This window comes from Rhinolophus sinicus, linkage group LG03, assembly GCF_036562045.2.
Source record: "Rhinolophus sinicus isolate RSC01 linkage group LG03, ASM3656204v1, whole genome shotgun sequence".
NCBI classification, from domain to species: Eukaryota; Metazoa; Chordata; class Mammalia; order Chiroptera; family Rhinolophidae; genus Rhinolophus; species Rhinolophus sinicus.
In genome coordinates, this window is record NC_133753.1 from 151098724 (window position 1) to 151119266 (window position 20543).

General features: G+C 43.0%; 1 protein-coding gene across 1 annotated transcript in view; it reads right to left on the reverse strand.

Annotated features, from left to right (window-relative positions):
- Window positions 1-848: 848 nt before the first annotated feature.
- Window positions 849-20543, reverse strand: part of SV2C (synaptic vesicle glycoprotein 2C) — a 183128-nt gene continuing 163433 nt past the window's right edge. Inside the window, exon 13 of the mRNA XM_019728142.2 lies at window positions 849-8315. Coding sequence (XP_019583701.2) covers window positions 8132-8315 — 184 coding nt within the window. The 3' untranslated portion in view covers window positions 849-8131. The remainder of the gene's footprint in view (window positions 8316-20543) is intronic.

Genomic DNA, 20543 nt, shown 5'->3' on the forward strand with positions numbered 1-20543 from the left:
CTTGTCTAGTCTAAGTCAGTTATCGGAATTATATTCCCCTTCTGGTGACTGGGTTAGAAATAGGCAAATGACGCAAATCCGGCTAATGACACAGAGGGGGAAATCTGCTGAAGGATTCTGAGAATATTCCCTTTGATCTTAAAAAGGGTCATAAAGAAGGGACAGTCTCTCTCCCACCCTTAGATTTTTAGGTGACAATATGATGCTTAGACTTGCTAGAACCATCCCATGCCCACGAGGGGACAAAAGGCAGTGTGCTGAGGATGGCTGATCGAAAAGACAGAAAGAATCTGGGTCTTCAGTGATGGTGCCATGTCACATCATAGCCAACCTTGGCACTATCCTATCTCCTTTGCTATGTGAAATAACAATTCCCGTTATTAGTAAAGATATTGGAAGCTGGATCTTCTGTTAAACGCAGTCGAAAGTATTCTTTTGGGATTAGCAAATCCATGGCATGCAAGCTGTGTTTCTGCCTCCAATGCCAGTATTATAAAACATGGCAATTTTTTGTCCTCATTCTTCTCAAGCTCCCGTTCCAAGCAGTCACTACCAATCAACTGGAGTTCATATGCTAGTGAAAAATCTGTTTGCTATTCCTGCTCTAGGGCAAAAGAACACAAGCATCTGCTTTGTCACAAACTCCCCCACAAACATTTTCTTCCCATTGGTCCTGGCCAACAATTGGAAAGTGTTCCTGTAAAACCAACAATACATCAATACCCATGACACCAACCCACACAAACAATTCAAACAAGCCTGAATCAAGGGAAACAGGTTTGCATGATGCCCAAGGACATTTAAAAAGGAACTTACTTTTGAAGGGTCAATTCATGCTGGGAAGGGAAGTCAGTCACACGGCAATCTTTATTTGAATATAATGGAGCAGAAAATGCTCTTTTATTAATCTGATGTACATTAAATATCTTTGCAGCTGTTACATGAATGTTAGGTATCTGGCATATAAATGTATACACACTTCCACATGTGACAGATTTATACTGTACACGAGTCATCCCACACGAAGCATGCCCCTTCACAAGGATACGCATGGCTGTCTCAGGACATTTGTCAAAACACACTTGGTCAAACATTTTGGCAATCAGGAATCAGACACAGAGGAGCATACCAGAAAGATGAGTTCACAACAGGACCAGCTGTACTTCAGATGAAGAATCCAGAAAGCTGAAACAGAATTTATTGGGGTTCACACATGCAGCACGTATATACAGTACAATTAGGGTAACTGGAACATTCATAGCAGGAGGTCTTACAGAGCAGTACAAACAGAAAAGAAACAAGACAAGACAAAGCAAAATACCCAAATGCCAAAACCAAGGTCAGGACCACTGCCAAGATCGCACTGCAAAGGAGAGTGGGTTGTAGGTTTAGCATGTGGAAATGGAGGTCCACCTGAAAGAAAAAGCCCTTCCAGGACTTTATTTACAGTATCTAGACATTAGTGAAGGACATATCATCTCTTCAATATGTTCCTGGGTCAGGGCAAGGATACATAGCCACATTTGGGGTGCTGTGAAAGCACACATCAAGAAAGAACATTTCTTTTTTCTTCTGTTTGATTTAGGACATAGGTTTGGTACAATAAATGTATAACAACAGCAGTGGAAATTAATCAGCAGTGGAGATTAAGTCATTAATCTGTCCATTTCCTAGACAGACCTGGGGTATGTCAGAGGCAAGGGAGAGTTGCTTTCTTGGACGCCTACTTGGGTGTGAGAGGGTGATACTCTGTAACTTCAAACAAGTTTATTTTTGTTTGCACATAATAAAATAGCCAATTTTCTGTACGTTCTTTCTGGAGGAACAATATCCATAGAAAACTGGGTTCCCAGCACCGTGGATCCTATTCTAAGTCAATACAAATGCAGAAAGAAACCCTTTATGTACCGACATGAGGTTGAGCTTGCTAAGTCTTTCCTTCCCTGGGGCTTATGGGCAATGCTGACCTGCAAACCCATGGGACTCAATGTGGTGCAGACTGGGCCTCTGCCATGGGAGATGACACATAACTTTGGCCCCTGTGAGCAGGCTCGGTCCGTTGTTCTCCAGGTACCTGAAAGCTGCTTAGGACTCTGCACCCCTGCATCTAGGGTAAGCCGCTAGCTTGGTGTTAAACCCTGTCTGAGTATGAACAGAGGGCGGAGGGGCGCTTTCTCCTCCTCCTAAATCTGGACTCTCTTGGCTCTAAGGGGAGCACGAATGTACTAGGCTAGGCAGAGAAGGGGCAACCTCTGCGATTTCAGCATTTACCTCTTAATGGAAAGCACCCAGCCTTCTGCATCAAGGAAGACCCTCTGTAGGCATGGAGAGATGTGTCCACCTTCCACACGTCTGTGGATTCTGAGACATGGGCCTCTCTTAGATTTCATGCCAGTGGTACACAGCCTATCTATCCCCCACAGCAGTTGAGAAGCAGTTGGAAATCTAGCCCAGTACAGGGCCAAGAGTCTAGAGCTCACATCCCCTGCACCCACCCTTCTGTTCAACACATGCTCCATTCTCTGGCCTCCACCACACACGTGGAATGATCACCATGTTCTTTAGCCCCAAGCGCCCCAGTAAAGCTTGGCCTTGCATTTGTACACTGCGCGAGTTAAGAGGTAGCAAGAGGAGGAAGGGGGGAGGAAGGGAGACAGAAGAGAAGGGAAAGAAAGGACGTGTGGACCACCTGGGGGAGGTAAGGAGGAGAGAGCTAGTGGGGAAAAAGGAAATAGGGGCTCTTGGAGGGGAGGGTGGAGGGTCACTGACAACCACCCTCTCTCTGTTCTGCCTCCCCTCAGGCCGCAGAACCCCAAAGGTTCTTCAAGAAACTTTGCAACAACCATGCACTGGTTTTAAACTGCAAATCTGCTACTGACTGTCAGACTTTGTTTCTGGGTGGCTTATCTGCTGAGGGTAGAGAGGGGGAAAGCTGCTCTAGGATATCAGTGAAGACACTTGACTCAGTCACAAGTCTTCCAAATCAGAAAGGAAACACCCTGGGAAGCAGAGGCCAGCAGCTGAGGGATTTGCTGACTCCGCTCAGTTCCAGAGAAAAAAAATCCCGCACTGCTTGCTCTGGAACAGACTTCCCAGCCCCCATCTCTAGGTTCAGGCCACGAAAAGAATACCTTGGAAGACACTGGGATTTTAAAAGTGAACATCCCTATAAAGATGGGGCTCTCTTTGCTGCTGATTCTTTTCCTTGAATAATACCTAGGGCAATTTCCTGCCAAGACATTTAAAGACATAGCACATATGTGGCTCCGTTTTTCTCGTTTCCTTAGTTAGTAGTCCCTCCGACAAAGGCCAAGCCATTGAGGAACTTTCTCCTCCTGTCAAAGATATTCCCGATTTTCAAGGAGTTCCTGCACTGTCCACTATAGGCGATTAGTTCTTTTAAATTTGGAAAAATAACACTTTGTATTCATGGGGAGGGCGTTTCAACCATCTGAGGCCCCCGTTACAGATGTTTTCTCTTTCACGCCGTTTGCCCTGACATCATTTAAGTCCCGTAAAGGGTTAATTATCTCCACGCAGCAGTGCCTCCATGGGAGGTGCTCGATACATATTTGTTGAATAATCACACGAGATGACAAGCAGAAGTGAATGCTCTGCCAAGGTCCTCCCCCCACCCAGCCCTGCTAGCCTTAAACATCCATCAGCTGCATCCTTGTAACTCAGAATTCTGGGATTACAACACTGGATCTAGATATTGTTTGAGAAAGACCGAAGGTAACCCTGGCAATGGCTGGAGCCGGCTGGTGAGACATTACCACTGTTTAGAGCAGAAGGCATCAGACACAGAGAACTGACCCTCCCCACCTGAAACAATGACGGGATATACAATACATCTAGGAGAGACCGATAATTTTCTTTTGTCTACGTTACACAGAGAATGAGAGAAGCTTAACTCAAAACACACTTTGCTTGGCAGAAACGAAAACTGTAAGAAATGTGTAGTCCATTTCTGAGTGCCCTACTGAGTAGATTGATTTGGTTGTTGCAACATGACTGGTGTTTGTGTGCGCTTGGTAACTGGACTAAGTTCTGCATGATATGGGGGAAAAGGAAAACCAAATATATAGCCAATATGCACCTAAACAACCAGCCAGTTATCTCCCTGTGATAACAGATGAAGGCCCAATTCAGACGTTCCTGACTTTAGAGCCTTTAATGCATGAACAGGTCAGGTGTTTTACTGAAAAACTAGGTAAAGCCCATTTTGATATTGACCAGAAAGGAAATTGGAGAATATCATATTCTGTTTGGCTTGGCAGAGGGAATCAGAAGGTATTCCCAAGGAACACTTTTGAAATGGTACCAGGGTTTAGAAAGTCTAAAAACTGTACCCCAATCTCTACACTGGAACTTCTGCAAGGCTATCTTGGACTCTCCCTCTGTCACCACATTTCTTTTCCCACCTCTGTCTTGATATCTCAAGACACCCAGAAAAGCAGCGAAGCAGTTTTTGATGCGAATCTGAACTGATTCGGTGAGATTTGTAAATGAAAGTGCACTTGCCAACTTAAGTAAAATCACTTAAAAACTCTGAAGGTCTACGTCTACTTAAGACCACGTTTAAAGACTTAAGTGGAGTAGACAGTCAGGAGAGTGACAGGATCCAGCTCTGTGGTAGTATTGTGCTCAGACAGTCTCCCAATGGTGTCTCTGGCTGGGTGGGTCCCTTTCCTGGACAGGCAATGATAACTGCCCAATCAGTATTGAATTGAGATAATGCTTGGAATCTGAAGAAGCCGACAGCACAAACAACATGGGAACTATGTTCTCTGGCCCGTAGGGGCTTCCAAAACAACCTCCTGAGCTCTTGTACGCATGCCTAGTTCCTAATTTTTCAGTTTCTAAACTGAACCTACTTGATGCTTGTAAAGATGAGCTTAGCATCAGAAGGTAGATAATCAGATGAAGCGATTTTCATGAAGATCCTCTAGAGACCTGGACTCCTCCCACTAGCAAACTAGTCCCAATCCTTTATAGACAGGGAAACTGAGGACGTTCATGACTGACATTCTCCCCAGCAAGATCTGGGCCTTACTGGTGGTTAGTGGTGGAGCTTGGGCTGAGACCCATCTATCTTGTCTCCTAGGGTCAGCTCTCTGGGTGTAAGATGACCTGGGTTTGGCTTCCAAAGCACAGGATTGCGTGGCAGCTGGGTGTTGTTAAAACCCATCACTTGGGGGTGTAACATGGTATGGGATTTACAGTTTGGAGCAGCTGGGAGTTTTACCTACTGAGAGGACGCAGTAATAATAGGATTTGGGAGGATTCTGGATTGGTTCCAAAGAGTTATGAGGAAATTTTAGATAGAAAAGGAGCTAGAAACATAGGAGCAAGTGGTACTGTTTCCTAGGCTTTCTCTTTTTCACACTACCGTACCTGAACTGAGATGCTGGGTGTATGTCCCTGTGCCAGCGGCTTCCTACATTGATAGAACTGAGAGTTTCTAGTTAATTGCATAGCTATATCTTAATCCAGCTAACCCCAGAACAAGCCAGACAGGCCACACTACATACTTGGGGAAGAACTTGCGCTCTCATAGAAAATCCAGGTGATGGGAACAATGTAAGGGAGGCAGAGAAAACTGTAGGAAAGGTGGAAAAGGTGGTGACCAAGAAGGTTTGTGACCACAGACTGTCCAGGAGATTAGAATAGATCCCTCTTGGGCCACCTGGGAGGCTTGGATTAGGTGACAAGAAGACCAAGAAAGGCCCTGCTGAAGGGGATGCATGGTGGTAGGTCTCATGAAGTGGGGTTCTGCTGGCTTATCCTATTCTGACCCAAGCCAGCATTCAAATAAAATTCTGTGTAAACTGGGCTCCATTGCTTGGGAGGAGGTTTATAAATTTAGAGCTACAACAGACACTGGAGACATTTGTAAAAATAAAGCTAGTCCAGGAAGCAAAGTTAGCTGTCACGGAAGACTAGAGACAGTAACATCCATACACACTTCTATTTTTTTTTTTTGAAATGAGTCAATGGAGATACGTATTATACTTTTGCAGTTATTACTGCACGTGCTGCGTCCAACTAAAAAAAGCCCTGCTCGGGTCCCCAAATATGTCTTTTCTAAGAAGATAAATCAAGGGGTAGAGAGGTGGAGACATGAGTTCATATGGAAGAATAATAATATACAGGGCACTTCCTTGGTTTTTGACTGCTGGCTTTGTTCTCCAACAATATTACAATGGGCAGATGTGAGAGTGTCTTGTTTCTTTCCCTGCTTTGTGGATATCAGTCTACTAGATCTCCTCTAGTCTTTATTGATTTTCCTTCTGCCTGCTACTTTAGCAGTTTTTGATTTGCGTTTTCCTGATGTTCTGGCCCTCAGCTCACATCCCCATGGAACCACCCTCTTCCTGACAGCCCCAACCCCAGGCTGCCTGCCTACAGACCTGAATTACTTCAAGGGGGAGTTGATTAGTGGCTTCTATTAATGAAAGAAGCTTTTCACAGAGTCTGAACTCTGCAGTCTGGAGCTCTAGGAGGACCATTAGGAAACGGAGAGGGAGGCAGAGCAGCCTCTGGGGTTAAGACATCTTTGAATGTAATGACTATTGGAAACAAAGGCTCTCCTTAGTGAGGCCCCAAGATTGAGGCCTGCTGGAAATGCCTCTAGTAAGTACAGGTATATAACCCTCTCACAAGACAGAGAGAGTTAAAAAAGGAATATTGTTTTAATGTGGGATTTATTCCTGGCTGCAGGTCATTGCTGCAAATATAGAAGGAGGCTTCAGATTTCAAAGAAGATGAGTAAAAAGGACCAGCATGGAGGAGGGGCAGGCCCAAAGGGGTGAGAAGGTCACAGGAGCTGACAGCCCGTGGGAATGTCCTGCTGACCTCTCTTTTCCAGGACCAGGCAGATTCCATACATAATATGAGCAACCCAAACTACCAGGAGATGCTGCCTTGTCTGCCAGAGGGCCCCTTGGAGTATGGCAGGCTGTGATTTCACACAGAGCCAGCAGCCAGTGCCCCAGCCCAGGGGAAGATAGAGGAACGGGACCTGCTTCAGTGATGCCAGCTATAGAAAGTCCAATGTCAACTACTGTGGTCACTGTTCCTCAGGACAGTGGCACTCTCAAGGTATCAGTTTGCATTTCCAAATGGCTTTAGGTGTGAATGTCTTCCTAACTTGGAATTGACAACTTAGATGACTGACAATCTCTAGACTAGAGACAGTTTGGATGAATGGCAGAATCAGGTAGGCAGATCCAAGTTTTAGAAAGTGACTTTCTTTCCTTGAATCCGCTTTCTGGCAAGATCAATGGCAGCTAGGGGTGGATGGGGGGTGGGTCAGGGAGAGGTAAATAGAAGCCCAAGATCTCTCTCTGATCTCTGATTTTCTAACATTCTGAACCACATGCCACCATCACAGATGCCACTACTGTCCCTTGCCCTCACATTTCTCATAAGTTTAATTAGGCTTTCTGGCAGATATTTTGCTTATTCAACTCACTGAGATCTTTGATGCTAACTGCAGAGCCTTTATTTTTCTTGTCAGCAGAGTCACCTTAATTGTCATGCCTGAAAGAGCCCCACCCAGCTCCGTTTGGTACCACATAGTTTTCTCTGAGAGGCTCTGCTGTAACAGCAGAATTGCTGGGTGTCCTTTTCTAAGTAAACAGGAAATATCACTGTTTGAAAAAAAAAAAAAGAAAGAAAAAAAGAAAAGTTAGAATCCCTCTCCTCTCCTCAGCACAAAAACAATAATATGCCAACTTATATTTCCTGTGAACGTTGAACTAGGAGCAGGATCTATTTCTTATAGCAGCACAATCCTCTTCTTAGCTTCTAAACCTCCAGTGAACAGAATCTCAGGGAGGCCCAGCTCACTGGACATTTAAAAAATGCTTCCACTGATTTTTGGGAGGCGGTAACATCACAGTTAGGAAAGGTAACAAGGCGTAAGAAAATCCCCAAATAAAACCTGTGCAAAATCACATTTAAGGGGCAAGATGGTATGCATCTAAATTTTAGTCACAGCAAGAGTTAGTGTTCTGATATTTGACCACCTTTCTATATCTGAAAAATCTGAAGCCTTGAGTCAGTCAGGAGAGTTGACACAGACAGGGCAGGAGGAAACCCCACAGGATGGATGGCTTGTTTCCGGTTACATCAGGACCTGGGTTTGTGTGTCAGGCAGGCGCAGCCCCACCAGTCCCCCACACACGAGCACAGTGGAGGCCAGCAGGATGGGGATGGCTTTGGTGATGCTGACGAGGGAGCCGAATATCAAGTTCCCAAGGACGGCGGCGGCTTTGCAGAGTGCATTCAAGAAGCCGAAGCCTGTTGCCCTGCAAAGAAAAGAGAGTTGGACAAGGCTGAGAAAAGGAACTTCCAAGATTCCAACGTTAGATGCAAATGTCCTATATGTCACTTTCCAGGGATCTCCACGTAATTGTTTTGTGTATCATGAGAGCAAGGAACTAACTGCTTGTCAGCACATCTGGAGAGAGAGCACCCCAGTTGTTGGTACTGTTCCTTCAGCCCTCTGTTGACTCTCTCTCCCTTGACTCTTATTCTGCCCACGAGTTGCAATTTCTCAAGAGAGGAAATTTCAGGGAGTAAGAGAAGTCTCTTCTCTCTTCCAGAGTTAAATGAAAATGTATGACAATACAGTTCTTTAGTTGTCTTTTCTTTTTTTTTAACTCCCTATTTTTTCTTAACTAATGTGCAAAGTTTTTAATAACTAAAGCCCATTTTCGGGAAAAGTCAGGGATGACTGGATTGTATTCCTCATCTTTCCAGTACCATGGAGGTTAACGATCATACTCTCTTCCCGAACGTTGTTTGGTGGCAGGCAGAACCTGACTACTGAGCTGGGCGGCCCATCAATGAGCTACTGACACATTTCTTACATCCTTGTCAGAGTTCCAGGTGGGAAGCAAGTCCAAGAGAATATCACAGAGGAGAATCAGATCGCAGGCCTTGAGATCTTGCATACTCTGCTGGCATTTAAGCTGTGCAGGCGGTATGTCGCTAAGACACATCCCATTCCTTAAGACATTCTTTGGGAAAGAAAAATGGCTATCTTTGCGTGTGTTGAGTGTGATTTTACCGAAGCCTCCTGGGCAGGAAACTTAATTTTGTTCATGAGAGTATCAAGATCACTGATGTCATGAGATAATATGAATTTCCTCTGCTTTCATGTTAGTTCAGTTTTTTGTCTGTCACGGGGTACCCATGTATAGCAAAGTCACATTGAATGTAGGGTAATCGCTGCGTACGTTTTTTTCCTCCTCCAGAGGGAAATGCGTTCATTTTAAGTGCGCAAAATGCAGCATTTAGTACGCATTTTCCTTTGATTGGTTTACAAATTTGTAAGTGTGGCTTTTCTTTTGGCCAATCATAACAACTACTCATCACTACTTGGGCTGTTCCTAGTGATATTTTCTTCAACATGGAGATATTTATTGAGGTTATTATCCCACCCACACCACAGGAAAGGAATCCGCCCTCCTCTTGAGCTGTAGGAACCAAGCCTGTGAGTTAGTGCAGGCTGGTGATTTCACTAATCAGAACAGACTGGAAAACGGACAGCAAGCACTGACTTTCTTTTTGGCTATGACATCTAGAAAGTTGAGTAAGGAATGGGTGTAACAGAATCTCTAATTGAGAGAAACAGGAACTTCTTGAGAACAGGGTAAGCTAAATTTGTATCCTTCTTATTATTTTTGGCTTGTTTTTAAGAAAAGAGACCACTAATAGCAACAACCACCAAAAGGAAAAGGAGATTTAATATACTAATAACTGTTTTCAAATGAAATAGCTTGAGGCTACATGTTGGGCACCAAAGAAGACTTACTACATAGCATAGTATCATCACCCACCGCCTCCCCCATCTCCACAGAGATGATACCATGAGGCTGAGGCTGAAAAATTTTAAAAATTAATCGTTTTTTTGGCTCCCATTAACTAGGACTTTTGACTTCCCGTTCGGGAAATTGTATGTATGGATTGAATAAATATTTCAATAGTGCAATGCGCCAGACATTAATCTAAAAAACAAAACAAAAACAAAATTGAGACTTTTTTGAGCAGATTTAGGTTTACAAAAAATTTAGTGAAAAGTAAAGAGAATTTCCATATTTCCCCTCCCCCCCAGTTCCATTATTAATATCTTAGTGTGGTATATTTGTTACAGTTGTTGAGCCAATATTAATACATTATCATTAACTGAAGTCTGTAGTTTATATTGGGATTCACTCTTTATATTATGTATTCCATGGGCTTTCACAAATGTATAATGGCACATATCCACCATTATAGCATCATACAGAATAACAGTTTCACTGCTCTAAAAATCCCCTGTGCTCTCCCTTCATCCCTCTCTCCCTCCCTCCCTCACCCCAACTTCTGGCAACCATAGATCTTTTTACTGACTCCATAGTTTAGCCTTTTCCAAAATGTCATATACTTGGAATCATACTGTATGTAGCCTTTTCAAACTGGCTTCTTTTACTTTTTTTTAAAGTACATTTTTTGTTTCATAAATTACCAAATACATCTTACGGTGGTGAAATAAGCTGTATTGTTCTGGAAAAAATGGGTAGTTGCTGATAAGAAAGAAAAACATTCTTCTGTATGAAGAAGTCTCTCCATGCTGAGACTGGAGAATGACACTTGCAGAATTTACATCTGTGTTACAATAACCATATTTTCCCAAGCTATAAACCTCTGGTATAACTCAGAGCAAGGTATAAAATACAGGTGGCTATCTCCTTATCTCTCTCAAAGTGTACCAGACGAGAGGTCAACTTCCTGAGATTTCTGGGCAGCACTAAGACATGTGTCAGAAGCATCTGGTATCTGAAGCTTCTAAAAAAAAGACGATCAAATCCTTATTTCCTAAGACTCTCCTTCTTCATTTACCAAGCAGAGGCAGCTCTTCACATGAAAATCTGGTGTGGATGCAAAGCATATAGCCTCCTTAAATTAATGTTGGCATTCGAGAAAACGTGACTGTCCTCTGCTTGGATAAGTAAATTATTTCTTCAAATACTTGTAGCTGGAGGCTGTGATTTTCTATGCATTGGAGGCACAGCTGTCTTAGAAAAATCATTCTCAAAGTGTCTCTCCCTTGGGGGTTATCTGTTTATAAAGAAGCTTTTAGTTTATTTATTCCCTTGTTTTTACTTAAAGGCATGGCATTAACTTCTGCAGACGTACAAAGCACAAGCCACCATGTGCTCTTAAAGTCCTTTGAGGATGGGGAGCTCAGAACGTGAAGGGTCCCCCCTTGTCAACTTAGCAGCAGGACAAAAGATGTTCTGTACCTTCTCTTAACCAGCAAGCACCAAGGAGAAAGACTGAAATGATCTATCATCTTTCTAGAAGTTCCATCCCTCGTTCCCCCACCTCTCCAGCCAGAATCCTTTTTTTCCATTCTTGCTCAACCTATCGATTTAAATCCTTTAAGTGGGAATTTTTCCCCCAAACAGTACCCTGTGAGTGTAGCAGTCCTGTCCCCCATTCCATTAAGGTAGCTCTTCTCTAGCACCATTAATTCCCAGTCTGAGAATGAGGTGCTGGTCCAGGCAGCTGGCTTCAGCTCAGCTGATGGGGGCATGGCTGCCAGAGCGTCCCCTTGCTGCAGCTGGACTGTGGCCCCTCCTCCAGGGCCTTTGCAATTTAGTGAGTCTTAGTTCATTTATATAATTATACTCGTATGTAGTAATTGGTGGCTGGGAAAAGAAAACTGTAGGCTCCATTCTGGATAAAGTGAGGGAGGGTAGCTTTGCCCTCCTCCTATCCAGTCTCTTTCTTATTTGGCTTCTCTGACTTCAGGGCAGGATCAGCTGGGATATTTTGAGGCCCCTGGGAAGGAGAAAGGGACACTGAAGGATGGCAGCACTCAGGCAGTGCCTGGCGCATCTGGTAGGCACCGTGTGCGTGTTAGCCATTGTTTTAAACATCGGCTGAAATAGCTGCCCCATTGATTGATGAAATTGTTAAGAAAAGAAAAATAATAAATGGTATGCTGTGAAATGGAGTGAAATGGTGTAGATCCAGACTGAGCTCATGGAATGTACGTGTTAAAGGGTAAACTGTGAGCATTCTCTTTGTCTAGTCTAAACTTTGGAAAGGAACTTTTCCTGGACAGCTCAGTCCAGTCATTGGTAGCAGGGTCCCAGCGTGGGGCATTTGGGAAAGGACAGGCAATCCTTCAGTCAGGAATACTCAGTGATCTAAAGATTCAGCTGGAAGTGGACTATTTGAAATCAAACAGAATTAATTTCATTTTTCTCACAAAAACAATATTACAAATGACGTCTAGGTTCCCCAGGTTAACCTAAAAAAAGCTACTTTAATACTGACTCCATCTGAGCTATAGGACTACAATGGTAAGAACACCAGAAACCCCTTGAATATTTGTCTAAGAAGCAAATGTGTCATTAACATAATCCTCATTTACACATTCTCTTACGCATTTCCTCCTTTAGCAATCGTTCATTAAGCATCTATTATATGCTCAGCACCACACTAGACACCAGGGATCCCAAAATGAACAAGATAAAGTGCCTATTTGTGGTAAGACAGATGCAAAGAGATCATGGTAACACAACATGCTAAGTGCAGTGACAAAGCTACCCACGGGGAATTATGGCGGCACAGAGGATGGCAAGTGATATCAGGCTAGGGTGGGGTAGTGGAAGGGAGCTTTCTCAGAGGGGATGGGTGGGAACAGAACTGGTTTGAAGGAATAGGAGGAGCTTGCCAGGTGAAGGATGGAACATGGGTAGAGGTGTTCTCTGCCTCTCACATCTTCCTAATTTAGCTCTGTGGTACCCCACTCAGGTCTGCCAGACGCATGTCCCCCAATGGCTTCTCAAGTGCCAATGGCCTGCCTTCCGTCAGTCCCCAAATAAGTTTCCCATTGCCTCATGCAGCTGTTCTTAACTTGGGGTGAGGAGAGCCATCTGGTTGACTAGGGTGCCCGGACACGTATAACCACAGCCTCACCCAGTGGTGTTCAAACCTGGGCGCATAATAACACCTGTGGAACTTTGAAAACAGTGATATATGCCCCAGGGTCATGCTCACAGAAATTACAACTTCACTGCTCTCCTGGAGGCCCAGGCATTGGTAGTTTAGGAAGCCTGTGTGATGTTAAAGTGTATCCAGGGCTGAGAACCCTGCAGTCTCCCACAGACTGCTCCATTTTTTAATTGATTTGGATTTACTGTTACATACTAAAGGAAATTACAAAGGCAAAACATTCACTCCAGCCTTCAACAAATGATTTTCACTTCTGAGTTCCCTTTAGAGTGCTTCCAATCATATCCACATTTTTTACACGTGACAGAATTTATAGAAATTTGCTTTCTGCTTTTTCCAATCAGTAACATAACTGTTTGTCCTATGTTATTTATGTTTCATTTAAAATGAAGTGATTTAGCGAATAACCATTATTTCTGTAACCATACCATTGGATAATTAGGAGCTTTCCAAGTTTGGGGGAACATAAATGATGCTTCAGTCAACACGTTCACACATGAGACCTCCTCTGTTTGCATGTGTCTGTTAGGGAAGATCAGGCCGTGTAGCCCCACCAGGGAAGATGTTTAGAATGCGGTGCTGTGGCCACAGGAGAGGAATCGAATGCAAAGGCCTCCAGCCTCTTTCTTCTTCTCTGCTGGCTCTTAACTTCTCTTGTGTATGCTGGTTTCACAGCTCATTTGCACCACAGGCAATCAGTTTCTCACCTAACGTGAATCTTTCCTTCTCTTCCAACTCTCACTCAGTTGCTATAGGTTGGACTTGAGGCAGCCATGGAGGCCTTCCCTGCTGGGTGAGGCCCACCTTCCTGCTCCCCTCCTAAGGGCTGGGTTGTACCAACTGCAGAGATCCCCTGTCTGGAGTTAACCTTAGTGAGGTCCCAGCCACATTTTTAGGGTTGGACCGTGTAGTTCTTACATTCAGTCATTCCAACCCCTTTTTGGGACTGGCACAGGGATGCATAGGACACTTGTGAAATGAACTAAGGAATGTCCTGCTATCTTTAAAATAGGTTGGAAGTAGATTTCTGCAATGGCCATTTGAATGGGCATTAGCTGGGTCATGTGTGTTTATTGTCGCCAGACTATCATCTTACTTTTTCAGAGGGGAAAAAAAAAATCGAATTTCACATACTTAAGTCAGAAAAGACTGAATTGCTTTCTAATCTTCAAAGAAAGAGAAAGTTTGTCTCATCCAAGTAAGTAGTATGGTAAGTGTGAGATCTGTGTGTCCTCCTTAACCTGGGGAGACGGCACTGTCATTAGGGCTCTCCTCGCTCACGCGTAAGCGGAGAAAGACGTACCTATGAGTTGTGAGCTGGGAGCAATCTCTGGGCCCAAAGCACCCCTCATCTCCCTCCCACCCCCACCACCATCAAGGGTCTTCCTAGTTCTTATTCCTGTTGAAATGCAAATATTCGTGCACAGCTAATAATGGAAGCCTTTGTGTCTGATCATTTATCTGTTAAAGCCAGCTAGGAAGTGAGGGCCTGGGCCAAGATAAATAATGACAGAATGAAAGTGAGCATTGGGAGGCAACTTGGAGTTCATCTAAGGCCAAGGTTCACAAACATGGCTGTCCATCCCAATTGCCAGGGGAGCTTCTGAGAAACAGATTCCCAGAGCTCTACCCGAGACCCACTGGGAGCAGGTAGATATGTCTGCACTGGGAGCAGCACCTGAGTCACACGTGGTCCAGGGCAAGTTACTTCCCTTCTTTGTGCCTTGTTTTCCTCACCTGAAAAGAGAGTAAAGCTACCTACTCTTGTAGGGTTAGAGTGAGGAGTAAACAAGGTTAAATGAGATGATCTAAATAGCACAATGTCTGACTCACCCCCCATTTCTCAGATTTGGAGACCAAACCCCAGAAAACTAACAGGACTAATCTGAAGTTACCCAGCTATTTTCTAGCAGCATGTGAATTCTGGTCTCCTCCACGGTATTGATGGAGAAGGCTGGGAAGGGGAGGAAGAGGGTCTCCAACAGGCAGTGCTGTATGGGGGCGGGGAGCTGACGGCTGAAAGATCGGGAGGTTACAGGCTGTGGATGACAGAAGCGGAACAGGACAGAGTAGGGCAAAATAAGTCAGACAGAGAAAGACAAATACTGTATGATCTCATTTATATGTGGAATCTAAAACAAACAAACTCATAGATACAGAGAACAGATTGGTGGTTGCCAGAGATAGGGATTGGGGGAGGTCGGTGAGATGGATGAAGGGGGTCATAAAGTACAAACGTCTAGTTATAAAATAAGTCATAGGATATAGTGTACAGTGTGGTGACTATAGTTAATAATACTGTATTGCATATTTGAAAGTTGCTAAGAGAGTAAATCTTAAAAGGTCTCACCACAAGGAAAAAAATTCTACAACTATGTATGGTGACAGATATTAACTAGACATACTGTGGTGAACATTTTGCAATATATACAAATATTGAATCATTATATTGTATACTTGAAACTAATATAATACTTTATTCCTCAATTATTCCTCAATTCAAAAAGTAAAAAGAAGGGCAGCAGAAAGGGAACTGAATAGGGTTCCTCCTTCACTCACAATTGGCCCAGCCAGCTTACCCTGGAGAGGGAGGGAGCTCATATAGGGAGGAAAACAATCGCCCATAACCAGCTGAGTTTTAAAAAGATGTTTCTTTCTTTCATTCATTCATTCACCTGGAGTTATGGTAGTAAATAAGGAAAACAAAGTCCTGCCTTCAAAAGCTCACATTCTAGTGGGTGACAGACAGTAAACAAATAAATGTACACCCTACCAGCCTGATTAAACATGTTAATCAGGAATCCACAGTCCACAATGGTTATTTAGGGCTTTAAATATCACTTTAGAAATCTTCATGAGAAGGTTTGTTAATAAACATGGAAATCATTTTTCACTGATGATATGAATGGTATTCAAGATATGCAGATGGATCTACTGAACGAGAGAACATATTTACAAATGATACATTTGATAAGGGATTAATATCCAAAATACATAAAGAACTCATACAACTTAACAGCAACAAAAAAGTCCAATTAAAAGATGGGCAGAGGACCTGAATGGACATTTCTCCTAAGAGGGCATGCAGATGGCCAACAGACATATGAGAAAAGGCTCAACATCACTATTCATCACAGAAATGCAAATCAAAATGACAATGAGATATCACCTCATACCTGTCAGAATGGATATCATCAATAAATCAACAAATAACAAGTGCTGGTGAGGATGTGGAGAAAAGGAAACACTTGTGTCCTGTTGGTGGGATTGTAAATTATTGCAGCCACTATAGAAACCAGTATGGAGGTTCCTCAACAAATTAAAAACACAGCTGACATACAATCCAGCAATCCTACTTCAGGTATTTATCTGAAGAAACCAAAAACACTAATTCGACAAGATGTATGCACTCCTATGTTCACTGCAGCATTACTAGTAATAGCCAAGATACAGCAGCAACCTAGATGTCCATCAATAGATGAATGGATAAAGAATATGTCACACACACACACACACACACACACAATGGAATATTACTCAGCAATAAAAAAGAATGAAATCTTGCCATTTGCAACAACATGGATGGACCTAGAGAACATTATACTAAGTGAAATAAGTCACGCAGAGAAAGACAAATACCATGTGTTCTCACTTATATATGAAATCTAAAAAAAACAAAATGAATGAATAAACAAGACAAAAGAGAAACAGACTCATAGATGTAGAGAACAAGCTGAACAGGGCCAAAGGGGAGGGGGTGGGGGATGAGAAAAATATAGCACATACAATTCTGTACAGTACATAATACTTGATAATGATAATAAATGAGTATGTCACTGGGAAAAAGAAAAGGCATGCAGTTCATTGGAAACAATTTTCTGTCTTTAGCACAATGGACAGACAAGCATCCTCCAAGCCCCACAACCTCATACCAGTGAAATGGTACCCTTGGCCTAGACTCCAGATGCTAGAGTCCACTGGTCCTGCACCCCAACACTTAACAGCACACTCTGCTGATTGACAGGCCCCAAGTCTGGTGGTCCTGCTGTCAGCATATCATGATGTCCATGGCCCTGTCATGCAAGGGCTTGGTCAGTGCCCAAAAGCAGAGATATGGACTCCCCTGGAGTCAAGAACCGGCCAAAGGACTGTTTTTGTGCCTATTTGCACATTCGGTAGGATCTGCTTCCATGGCCATACAGCACCTGGGGACAAGATGGTGGGTGAAGACAACCGATCCTCTTCATCCCCTCACCCTCTATTTTTAATTGCCAGAGACAAAAAAGGATCTGACATTTGCTGAATGGCCAAAGTGACTCAGGTCACATAAAATGTAAACATATATAATTTAATGCTAAGGCCTATAAAGGAAAATAAAGCAGGGACGTGGGTGGAGTGTACATTGGGTTACACAAGACAGTTGAATGAAAGATTCCTTCATCATTCAAAAAAATAAGTGAGGTCTTTATCTTCATGACTACAGATGTAGAATGTAGTCAAGAAAGAATGAACACAAGTGCTGTTATGGAATACCAGAAGAAGAGGCAAATTCCAGACCTAGAAAGGACCCGAGATACCATTTATTTCAATCTCCTCATATTGTATCTCAAACAACTAAGGCACAGTTATGCTGAGTGGTCTCCCTGAGGTCACAGAGCTGGTCAGTAAGAGACCTAGGATTATAGGCCTTCAGGATTGAGCACGGGGAAGCAATGGGAACTTCTCTGTCAAAATAAGAATTCTCCTAAGGGGAGGGCTTAGGTTCATTAATTCTGGGTAGATGTTTTGATTTTAGCTCATCTAGGAAGAGGACCATCCCACAGTGCTGGGTAACAGGAGCAACTGCCCAGCACCGGCAGGAAATAGCAGGTAGGCACAATCAGTGTTTTACTTTCAAATCCTTTTTGAGGCCATGTCTAGAAATTGCGCACGTGTAAAAGGGTGGGAAGAAGGAAGCCAGTGGCCAGAGAAAGGTAGGAGATGCTGCCGGAAGAATATCCACGAGACAGGCCTGCTAGGCTGAGGGGGTCTTTGCAGAGTTGGAGCCAAGCAAGGGGAGCCTGGATTTCATCACTTACAAGGTGGGAGCTCCTTGCCCTGAGCTCCAGGGAGGAGGGGTGAAAATGGCCGCCTGGCTATAAGGACACAGGAAGCACGAGCAGCGGAGCTCTACCCTACCCACAGGGTAACAACAGGAAGTCACTGACTAGATGCAGAAGGACATACAGGCCAAAAGTGAGAACCAAAATGAGCTGGATACGTGGCCTATTATACAAGGTGGGCTATGTTTATGACTTTCAGGAAGTTTGGAATTTTTATCAGAGGGGAAGACAAAGAAGGGAGGTGAAGTGAAGAATGGGGTGAATAAATGGTGGATAAATCCAGGTCAACCTATCCCTCCATGTTTTTCACTCTTCGAAAATTCCAAGAGATGAGGAAAAATTTGTTATTATTTTTTCCCCCAGTTAAAATATAGAGGGTGGGGCTCCAACAAGCCCTGATGGAAACCAATAAATGAAATGTATCTTCTGTTGGCACTTCCTAGTCCTATCCCCAAAGAGGGCTGAAAGAAACTTAGGTGGTGGCAGTGCCTGTGAGTGGAGAAATAATGGAGAAAGGAGAGTCGGAACTTTTGGCCCTTTTCCCAGAGGTGGACAGGGGAGAGGTAGTGGAGATTGAGCTTAATTGCCAATGGCCGATGATTGAGTAGATCATGCGTATGTGACGAAAGGGATTCTACTGAAAGTGACCACACAGAGTGACCTGGTCATAAATTTCTAACTGGGAAGGTCAAGGTCAGTAGGCATGGCCCAGGAATATAACTTTTTTGTGTGTATGGCTTAAAACAATACCCATTTATTACCTCACAGATTATAAATCAGAAGAGTAAGTTACAGCATAACTCAAAGTCCCGCAGCATTGCTGAAAGTCCCACAAGGCCAGAAACTGTCTTCCTTTCTGGAGGGTTTGGAAATGACTGCACTTTTAAGCTCACTCAGGTTGTTGCACAACTTTAGTTCCTTATGGTTGTACAACTTCTTTAGTAAAAGGCTTATCTTTGCCTTAAGCAAGCCCTGTGCACTATTTTTGTGCATCTACCATGTTGCCCCAAAAATAAGACCTAGCTGGACCATCAGCTCTAATGTGTCTTTTGGAGCAAAAATTAATATAAGACCCGGTAGTAATATTATATTATATTATATTATATTATATTATATTATATTATATTATATTATATTATATTATATATTATATTAGGCCTGATATATTATATTACATTATATTACATTATATTACATTATATTACATTATATTATATTATATTATATTATATTATATTATATTATATTATGTATTATATTAGGCCTGATATATTATATTACATTATATTACATTATATTATATTATATTATATTATATTATATTATATTATATTATATTATATTAATTATATTATATTATATTACATTATAGTATACCAGGTATTATATTATATACGACCTGGTCTTATTTTACTATAGTAAAATAAGACCGGGTCTTATATTAACTTTTGCTCCGAAAGACGCATTAGAGCTGATGGTTCCGGCTAGGTCTCATTTTCGGGGAAACACGGTAGGTTAAAACACCTTTGAAATGTCTCTTTGCAGATCTCTCCTTCTAAAGTGTGACCACCCTCAAGAGAGCACATAATCTTGTTAACTGTCCTGTAGTCTGATCCCTGCCTTGTCTCTCCCACCTTCCTGTCATCTTCCTTAGGTTCCCTCCTTAATTCCAAATGTGTAAAAGAAAATGCAAACTGCTTTCCTTTGAATCATTTGAAACCTTGCTTCCTGGCAATTGTCATCAGTTTTGGCTTAAATAAACTCTTACAAAAATCTCTACAGGTTTGGATGTTTCTTATGTGGACATCAGGGTTTTTCCACCCTTTTCTGTGTCCCTCAAATCGTCATGTACCACCCACTGTCCATGATCTTTCTGAAATGTCACTGGTCATCTGTCTAAGACTCTGCAATCACAATGTCATGCTTCTCCTTGATGTTGAGGTGTAGTGAACAGGAGAAAAGTAGAGCATTTACACAGTGGAAAAGTGTTACCATATAAGAAGTATATTTGGTCTTTGTCTCCAGTCCTTGGCATAGAGCTCCTAAAACCATCGGAATTTCCTGAGTGATAGGAGTGTCTTTTGTTATTCGTAAGGAGCCCCTTTTGAGCACACTTGAGTTTCTGCTAATGAGGTGACTTAGGGTGTGGTCCCTAGCTAGCCGAGGATGGGGCTGGTGACCAGGAAGACCAAAGTTGGAGCTTTCAGCTCCTCATCTCTGGGAAGGAGTGGGGTGTGGCAGGAGATTCAGCTCTATAAAAACTCTTGAACAATGAGATCTGATGAACTTCCAGGGTGATGAGTATGTGGAGGTGCTGGGAGGGTGATACACCCGCACAGTGTATGGAAGCTCCGTGCCCCTTCTCCTACACCGCACTGCATGCATCTCTTCTATCTGGCTATTCCTGAGCTATACCCTTTC